Source organism: Siphateles boraxobius, unplaced genomic scaffold (genome assembly GCF_051911475.1).
Source record: "Siphateles boraxobius isolate OS27281-9 unplaced genomic scaffold, OSU_SipBor_1 53, whole genome shotgun sequence".
In the NCBI taxonomy this organism is placed as follows: domain Eukaryota; kingdom Metazoa; phylum Chordata; class Actinopteri; order Cypriniformes; family Leuciscidae; genus Siphateles; species Siphateles boraxobius.
In genome coordinates, this window is record NW_027509175.1 from 7,391,715 (window position 1) to 7,401,766 (window position 10,052).

Consider the following 10,052-nt stretch of genomic DNA (forward strand, 5'->3'; position numbering starts at 1 on the left):
GACGTCAATGGCCACCACAGTAACGCCAAACAGGTGAAGTGTCTCACAGAACGAAAGGCTAAAAGACCTCATGACATCATGAAAGTATTTATCAGTACCAAGAGTGGACAGGTTAATTTCCAACAGCTTTGAAAAAATAATTACCAGACCTGGGGTAGGACTGTCATTTTTAGTTCCTATACTGTTGGCCTATTCAAACTACAAATTATTTGAAATTTCACAATACTTCCCAAAAGCAACTTTTGCACCTGATGACAAGAATGAAGAAGTAATGATGAACCGAGGTGCTACTTTTGTTCAGCAAACCTTGTTCTGCCTTTCATAAAAAGGAAATAAAAAATCTTTAAATAAACCAATGTTAGAAATGTCCCAATTGAATTGGGAAGAGATGCAGCCACATGCCTGATTTGGATTGAAAGACGTCCCCTGAGCTTCTTCAAACATCTGCTTATCTGGTGTACTTCATGGATTCCAGTCCCATGGTCCTTTATGGGCATCAATAAAAACAGGCTAAAGAATTGAAGTACCAGTAAGTAAATTCCATTTATAATTAAATATTTCAAATACACACTTGACCCAATGCAGAATTTATGCAATGGCGGTTCAGGTCCAGTCTGCGCTTCCAAATCACACCATTTTCCTTTCTCTCTCTGTACTGTCCTGTATACCAAATGGATATAATAAAGCTAATAAAACACAAAAAGTACACTAATGGCTATATTTTGTAAAGAACAACTAATTTTGTGACCTAAAAAAGATCTTACAAACCTTATAGAGCTCTTATAATGAAAGTATTCTGTGTCACTCCCTTTCGTCCTCCATACTGGTTTACATCTCTCACTGTTATGAACATAGACTTCCTCCAAAGCATCAAAAATCTCATTAAAAATCACTGTGAGCAGCAACACTGGGAGATAGGCCCAGCTTTGCACAACAGACAGCATCTCCATTGCCAATATAATCTAATTCTTAAAAAATCCTGACTAAGGTGATCTAAAATTGTTACAGAGCATAGCAGAGGCTATCCAATTACTGAAAACAACTAAGGAGTGGACAGCAATGAGTCAAGCCAGGAGCTTGACACACAATTATACTAAACTGTCAACACGTGCACAATTTTTTAATTCTAAAATTTGCACAATTTGATTGAATTTTTTATCTTAGTCATTGGATATTTTAACTTTTTATGCAAAATGAAATTAATTCTGCCTGTATCCTAGTGTCAGAGTCCGTTTAATTTTGTATGCACAAAACTATTATTATTCTGTACTTTTTGAATATTTACTTGGTTTAATTACCTTAATCAAATAATATCTGACTCAGAAATAATTACAATAAATATGCTTCAAATGACTTAAAAGTGCTTAAAATTATAACACATAAGGAAATCTGTATAAAGGTTTAAAATTATAAAAGACTAATAAAAGCTGTTTTATATTACATGGAGCGGGTTGCAATATTAAGCCAGACATGAGATCATGATGAAAAGTTTTGCTTTTGCCTGACACTGCATTCATGTTGAGGTATCCATATACCTAGCAACCTACCTAGCAATATAAATTGAGGACGACTGCCAAATATGCCAAGCGCAAAAAACAAAACAAAAAACAAATACTAAAACAATATAAAAGTGCACCTTTAATGTACTAACTACAGGCTTGACTAGGTTGTTATAATGTTTGAGCATTGTTGGCTATTTTAGCATTATCAAAACATTCTTTTTAAATCCATAATAAATGAACAATCAAAATGAAATTATGAAATTTAATCTGCCAGGGGGAATGTGACACAAAGTTGAACGTGCAACATTACCTACTCACTATTGCAGTATTAAGAAGATGAGTCTGTTTTTTGCTCATTTTAACAGTTTCTATCTTTAGTTTCTATTCAAACACTGTTTCTAAAGTAAATAACTTACTTCTTAAGAATAAAAAAGGGACATAAACACCCAAACAGAATATATAAAATACTCAGCTAAACAAACAACAACAGTAAAAGTTACAGTATGTAAATAAAAAACAAAAATCCTGCCGCAGCTAGTCATTCTATTAAAACAGCACTAAACCGAAAAATATGTGAAACAATAAAAACGACATTTAAGAATATGAACATTTAAGAAACAAGTAAAGTAACTTTTCAGATACTGGATGGCTTGACTACAGGAACGATGACTGGTTGGGGATGTAAAGTCTTTGGGCAGAGGAGCAGGAGATGGGTAGAGGAGGCGAGATGGAGGCCATGGGGTATGCTTGGTAAGGCAGAGACCTGCATCCAAAGGACAGGAAACCAGAGCCAGAAGGTGCAGGAGAAGAAACATTCAAAGGGGAGCCAGGGGAACTGATAGCGCAATCTGTTATATGGAAACACACACACAAGCACAAAGAAAACACAACCTTTAACATGTACATACATACTGAAAGTAGTTTGCACAATATATTGCTTGTTAGACAATAGTGACATTTTAATTTATCTGTAACAATCAATTTAGGATATATATCAGTTGATATTTGATATTTACACTACCATTCAAAAGTTGGGGGTTGGTAAGATTTTTTAAATGTTTTTGAAGAAAGTTTCTTATGTTTTTTTTAAGGCAATAAAAAGACAGTAAAACAGTAAATTGTGAAATATTATTACAATTTTAAAAAACAATTTTCTACTTTAATCTATTTTAAAATGTGACATGATCCTTCAGAAATCATTCTTATATGCTGATTTGGTACTCAAGAAACATTTCTTATTATCAATACTGAAAACAGTTGTGCTGCTTAATATTTTTGTGGAAACTGTGACATTATTTCAGGACTCTTTGAAGATAGAAATATAATTTTTTGTACCATTGTAAATGTGTTTTATGCCACTTTTGATCAATTCAATTGTCTTTGCTTAATAAAAGTATTAATTTCTTAATTGAAGTATTATTTTTTTAGTCATCTAATGGTCATAAAAAATCTTTAAAAAAAGACTAATAATTTAATGTACATTTCATGTTAAATGCCAATATCAAAAGAAATATCAATTCTTCATACTGTACTTTATAATGTTCACTTGTGATATATTTAAAATGATTGATTGTAGTTTTAAATGTTTGGATTTATTTAGACAAAATAAATTGTTACAATTTAATCATTGGCCATGGATAGTCTCAGCCATAACATGAAAGTAATTATCGTCTTATACCAGGGGTCAAATAACCTATGGCACATGTGCCAACATTGACACTCAGAGGGATAATCACTGACACATGACAATAGCTAAAGAGGTGTAGGCCTATGTATTTAATTTAAATAAAGTCCCTCAAACTTGGATATGAATGTATATTTTAAGGTAATCATTCCCCATAGTTACAGCCTGTTTTTAGTTATAAATACTTTTAAAGTGAGAGATTGTAACCTGATCTGGCTCGCAGATCGGACAAACCATTCCCGCGACCGGAGGTGCACGCTTCTGTGATTATCCTTCCACGTGCCGTAAGGTTGCCGACCCCTGTCTTATACTGTATGTATCGGCCAGAATTTTGATATCAGTGTACTCCTAATTTCAATTTGTATGTAACCTGGTATTCCTTTAAATATTGTACCAAAAAAAAAAACTACAGAAACCAAAGAAAAACTGAGAGAAACTAACCCAGGTTCCAGAGTGCATTCTGAGCAGCAAGCTCCTTGGCATCCTCTAATATGGTGCAGACTTTATCAGGCATGAAGCTGCTCCTGGTGCTGCTGATGACTACTTTGTAGATAAGCAGTATTTTCCCCTCCTGTCCGGCTAGGGAGTAGAGGTGATACTCAGGCAGAGACCAGTCATTCTTGTGGCAGTAGTAATCCAGCAATGATACAGCTGAGCTCAGCTGGCTGGGCTTCAGGGTGTTCAGGCTGACTGGGACCAAAGTGGATCCTGGTAGGAATGGATACGCACAGCGATCTAAGTCCACTGCATACGGGCTGCCCAAGTGAGGCGGCAGGCTGAGGGGGCGTGCAGATAACCCATCACCCATTGCTCCTGTGCCAAAGTTCACATCATCTCTGCTTTGGAACAAGAAGCTGGAATCACTGTAGTTTCCGCCAGCTGCCATTCCATTGTGGCTACTCCGTGGTCCGGATCTTTTGTTCCCATCTTTGCTGACAGGCTTGGCAAGAGTCACTTCGATGGGCGAACCATCAATAACTTTCCCATTCATGGACTCAAGAGCAGTTAAGGCATCCTCGCGGTTATAGAAGTGGATGAAGGCATAATCCGTCAGCTTCTTAACACGTTCCACAGAGCCAGGCTTCAGGCGTGAGAACTCAGAGCGAAGCGTCTCTTCCATGGTGCTCAGCATGAGATTACGAACATAGAGGACTCGCACTCGTTGCATGGTTTCCTCATCTAATTCCTTTTCAGGTTCTGCCCAGTCAACCTGGATGGTGTGACCCCACAACTGAAATGTTCCTGAAACATAGAGTTGACATTGACACACAGCAAGTTGCGTATTTGTGAATAGTTTTAACAAGTGTAATGTTGAAGTGTCATGCTCAAACCCTTGTGAAACAAGCACCCGCTGAAATTGAAACACCGCCCACCAAATCGGTTACACTTTCAATATAGTGTGATAGTTGCATATTTTATATTTTTATTTGCAGTCCTGCCTGCCTGCCAGTAATCAAGCAGTCCTGCCTAAAAATGATTGTCCTTTAAATTAAAAAATTAAAAAACAGAATACACTATCTACAGTGGCACACATCGAAAAATAATTTGCTCCCATTATAATAAATGAAGAATTTATTTTGGCATGCTTCTCCAGCCACTTTATTCCTATCTGTCTGAAATAAAATTAATTTATTTACAAAATATCATGTGTGGTTTTTTTTAGTGGTTTTTTTTTTTTTAAATGGATTTTCCTGCAAAGATCTTGTTTTACTTCCATAATCAACTGGAGGAATTGACTGAATTGTGAAAAGCTGTCATTACATACCAGCATCTACCCATAGCCTAGCACGTTTTTATATTTTGATTAAAGATTACAAAGCGGTTAAAACTAATATAACTTATATATATGAGCAATTGAAATAATAATGCTTGCCATATCAAGTACCACCACAAATAAATATTTTATGTATATAAGATGTATATTTCCACTGTGCTTTTGCACCTGGTATGAGTTTCCTGCGAGCCATGGCAGCTGCCTTGTGGGATTCATACTCGACAAAGGCAAAGCCACGATTCTTCATCCTGTCCATTGCACTGGGATACACAATCACATCCACCACCCCTTCAGTCACCTGGATTTAGAATTGAAATTAAAAAAAAGATTAGACATTAGATTACAACCAACTGTTTTAATATGCTTTCTGTTATCTTATAAAATGAAGTCAATTTCTTTTAAGTTTTTTGTTCACAAGATGGTGCTAGTGAACATGTCATACAGTTTTAACAGTTCTGTGTAGTTTCTAATGTTTGCAGTCGTGTGATATACTGACCTTCATCATTTCTTCTTGGATCTCCTCCTTTTTCTTGTCTTTCGGGATGGAGCCGATAAAAAGGCGGCAGTTGTCCAGACTTACACATACTCCTATGAACTTTCCGGGGCGGATTTCGAAGTTGTCCAGGAGCTGAATTGCTCGTTGGGCTCCCTCTCGCGTTGTGTACATGACGAAGGCGTAGCCACGGTTCTCCCCACTGAACTCCATCATCAGACGGAACTCGTAGATGCGACCGACCCGCTCAAAAACAGGCACCAGCTCGTCTTCGTACATGTCTCTGGGGATTTTACCCACAAACACCTCACATCCTCGTGGAGGAGGGGGGCCCTCCCAACCTGAGACATAACTTTAGTTCATTATTATGAACACCACTATCTGATGAAACTAAAAATATTAAGCTTGAATGGTTTTGTAATATAGCAGTCTTCATTTTTCCAGCAATATTATTGCACATTTTGTGGTAAAATATGATGCAGGCTAATAAAAAATTAAATATGATTAAATACATCATAAGGAGTGGAGCAATTTAAACTTTCTTGACAACTTACAAATCATATTTTTATGAATCAATCTAACTGTAAACTGTTAAACATGAAATTACATTTGCCATCATTTTACCTTCTTACTATGATGTGATAAATGATATTAAGCAAGAAAAAGCATTGGCTGGAACTTTATTCTATTTTTAGAAATTATTGGATTGTCATGAAACAGAATAAAGCTCATTGCTGGTTTGTAGTCATCTGTGGAGAGGATGAACACTTTGTCCCAGGAATCAGAGATTTTAGAAAGGCTGATTTATCTACATCAGGTGCTTAAAATAATGCCTAAATAGCTATTTGGCTACTGGTCAACAATATTTCCCCATCCCTCTGGCCCATACATCAATTATTCATGGGGCCTAGTGTTAACTTAAATGATATCTTGTATGCAGTTTCCATATTACCTGGAGGTGGACCACCAAACTTTCTCTGTCCATTTTCCTGAACCATGCTGTAGCCCGTCCTGTCCATCAGGGATAAAAGAGCAGCTTCTTTCGAGCTGTCCATCATACTGTTCTCAGATGCCTGATTGATGCTGCCTTCATCCATGATCACGTCAGAAAACACAGCGCTACCAAAGAAAACCGTTGTGTCAGGTAACTATCACTTACACTTGAGCCTCTCTATTTATGAAAGTTCAAATGACGTAGGTGTATATCTGTAGAGAAGTACTAAGTAGAAAAACGTTAAGGTGTTACACACAAATGTTTATATTTATTGATAAAAAGACAATTGACGAGTGTGAGATTTAAGGCTCGCGTAGGAACGCAGCTTTTCTCAGCTAGCAAACACAATTAGCATCATAACTAAAGACCTGTCAAGTAACAAAATATACGTTCTTATACGAATTTAGCGTTCATTTTTTTACGAAAACATCAATAAAACGGTATAAACCAATAAGAAAATTCACTACTATATAAAATCTAAGAGAGTCTTAACAACAACAAAAAAGTCAGGATTTTGAGGTAAAAAGTTCATATTCAGAACAGAACAGCCAGACCATTTAAACGAGCGGGAAGCAAAAGGGTCAACCAAACTAACGTTAGTTTCCTAAGTCGAATATATTTTATATAATATACCAAGCTGTGAGTGAATAATAGTATGATGCGAGTAATGTGTGACACAGTTCTATTATCAGCTCTCATGAAAAATGACACTGGAATTGTTCAAACTGATACTGATGCAATTAAACCGCTTCTCTTACCTTTTGGCCACACAATAAATTAATTAAGAAACGTAAATTACGGGGATAACTTTGTGTGACACTTGATGATCGACGACGGTTCGATGTTGTTGACTACTGTTCCTGTTAACGTTACTTACGACAAACACTATTTACCTGACGGTCGTCGCGTTTTCAACTAATGAGCTGCCCGGGCGTTTTTGCAGCAGGGCTGCATTTGATCTGCAACTCACAACTACGCAATTAACGTTCAAGAAGGGAAAATAATAATAATAATAATAATAAGTGCATGGAAATCAAAATTCTGAGGAAAATCGGGGAGAATTATGCTAAAATTATTAAATGCCATTTATTTATTTATTTATTTATTTATTTATTTCAGGTTGATTGGGATACTTTTTCTAGTAGCCTAAGTCATCTCAATGGCAAAAGTGTCCCACTATTTAGACCAAGTATGGTTTTCCTAAATAAGTAGCTACCTTCAAGTAGACTCTAAGTATTTAGGCTATACATGAATCGTCCAGGAATAGACAACATTTACAGACAAAAACATAAATGTCCTTTAATTAATAGACCTAATACTGATATGACAAATAGGCCTATGTAAGTCACAACCTATTTTTTTACAGTCTATGGTCACAACATACAGTATGAAAATAAATTATCTGATAGGCTATTAACATGACAATACTGGAAAGATCACATAGGTTTAATCGAAAGGTCTTCTTTGCCCTGATAAGTCTTAAATATTGTGTGTGTGTGTTTTTACAATGCTCAAAATGTAATTTAGGGTAATGAAGCACTATGTTGAACTAAATAATGAACAATGATAAAAAATTTAAAAAAAATCCAAAAAATATCCTTTTGTCTCTCCAGACAGTTGTTTGACACAGCTTCAGGATGCCATCCAAATAGTGGATGGGATGAAAACCGTGGGTAAAATTACAAAGATGGACACAGATTCCAGATAAAACATAATGAACAAGCACAACAGAAAACTTAGAAGAGAACTTGTCTTGCTGCACACAATCTTGCGCACAGCTTTGCAGAACTGTTGGGAAGAAAACAAGAATTCCAAAGTTTAGAATTTTGCATTTGCATTCAATTAAAAATACATATTTTTTAAAAATGAGAAAGGTCAGTTGAGGATCTTAAGTCTCTCTTAACAAAGACAGTAATGACTTTCTTTGGTGTTGCATTGGTGGAATTTTCCGAAATGGTGTTATAAATGAATAATTTTTTTGTACCACCACAGATTTCCTACTGTCCATGGTTCATTTTCATTTAATGGAAAACAGATCATTTGGAGAGCCTTACAAAACAAAAAACAGAATAGTTGTCCTTTGATGAGCCTATATTTTAGATTCCTGTGGCAAAATCATATCCACCACAGTTGGAGAGTGGTTAGTTTTGTCATGCTGTTGGAATATCATCATCTTTTAGACTGAAAAAAGAAAGATAGATGATGTGTGTGTATGCAAAGAGTTTCAAAGAGATTACTGCCTGTTGCCTGGAATCTGCAGATTAACATTCTTGCTCAACACCAACTGGAGCAACTGAATCATAAACATAAATAAATAGAATAAATCACCTCTAATGTTAATGTCAAATAGTCTAAACTCATGTTCATGCCTGACTGTTCTCTTCCACTTCATAGTTTTTATGCACTGATTGTATGCGACTCATATATTGTTTTTTTGTTTGACCTGTTGGTGAACCGGATCTTTTGCGATTTAAGCAGCTTTATTACATTTCACTTATAGACATCTGAATGAAAATATATATACTGCTATAACTGATATATTTGATATTTTACTACAACCCTACACAGTCACCAACAACGTCTTGCATAAAAGTGATTTATATTTCTCAATCACATTTCATTTCTAAACCTAATTTTTGTGCGTAATCCCATTTGAAATGGAATTAGTGATGTTGCAATACATCCTTAACCTACATGGTTCATCAGCTAAAGATATGTATATCCTAATTTCAAGACTTTTTAGTCAATGCAATATTTTTGCAAAAGTGTCCTCCTCAGTCTCCTCACGCATGAAATGATTGAAAGTAACAAAATAGCGAGAGATGAAATGCTTAAAGAGTTTTGAGACTCCTTCTTACTTCCTTTAGTCCTTATAAATTCGGTCTTATGGTCACAAATATACTCTACCAAAGCAACCCTCGAAAGTCTAATTTGGTAATGAATATTAAAGTGGTTAATAATACTGAAGATTTACAAATATCAGAGCTTCAGATGAATTATTTCAAGAGTACATGAAAATAACCTCTTTCTTTTGATAGATTTATTTTGAACATGCTATCACAGACTTCTGATTTGCTCTCTCTTCTGAAAAATCTCACCTGGTAGGTCTGAAAGCTCATGCTGGTGCCGTATCTGCAGTACATGACGTAATGCTCGCAGTTGTACCACAGCAGACTGTAAGCTACGGAGCCCAAGAGCTTCTCAGCTCTTCTAGCCACCTCCTCTCCGGTAAACGGTGGCCGACTGCACACCTTGTCCATGTGGTTGACCAGAATCTCTGCTCCATATGCAAAGTCCTCCACTGAGTCCACACGGACACTTGCTTTTTTTGCTATCACACCCAAAATCAGCCGGTCGTTAGTCACCATTTTCTCAAGGGCCTTCTGTTCGGTGGTCAAGACTGGCAAGATATCAGGAATGAGGTGAGCCACACGGTTGTTACCCAGATAGATTCCAAAGTGTGTAAAGAGAGTTCGAGGGACCTCTAGAAGATCTCCTCTTTTATAAGTGGAGATGTCATGTGGGACCACTTGCTGCTTCTTTTTTTCTTCAAAAATGGTGGCCACTGCCATATTAAAAAGGCTGAGGAACTGTAGGGGAAACAT

The 10,052-nt window shown here is 36.2% G+C and overlaps 2 protein-coding genes across 2 annotated transcripts; both read right to left on the minus strand.

The window, feature by feature from the left end:
* Positions 1-1,750: 1,750 nt before the first annotated feature.
* Positions 1,751-7,344, minus strand: rbm46 (RNA binding motif protein 46). Its single transcript, XM_077205239.1, has 6 exons — positions 7,206-7,344; positions 6,406-6,572; positions 5,457-5,794; positions 5,129-5,258; positions 3,628-4,428; positions 1,751-2,350 (listed from the first exon to the last, which is right to left on the minus strand). The coding sequence occupies exons 2-6, from the start codon at positions 6,548-6,550 to the stop codon at positions 2,157-2,159; spliced, it is 1,608 nt and encodes a 535-aa protein (XP_077061354.1). The 5' UTR covers positions 6,551-6,572; positions 7,206-7,344; the 3' UTR covers positions 1,751-2,156.
* Positions 7,345-7,829: 485 nt separating this feature from the next.
* lratb.2 (lecithin retinol acyltransferase b, tandem duplicate 2) lies at positions 7,830-10,052 on the minus strand. Its single transcript, XM_077205241.1, has 2 exons — positions 9,546-10,052; positions 7,830-8,235 (listed from the first exon to the last, which is right to left on the minus strand). The coding sequence occupies exons 1-2, from the start codon at positions 10,050-10,052 to the stop codon at positions 8,080-8,082; spliced, it is 663 nt and encodes a 220-aa protein (XP_077061356.1). The 3' UTR covers positions 7,830-8,079.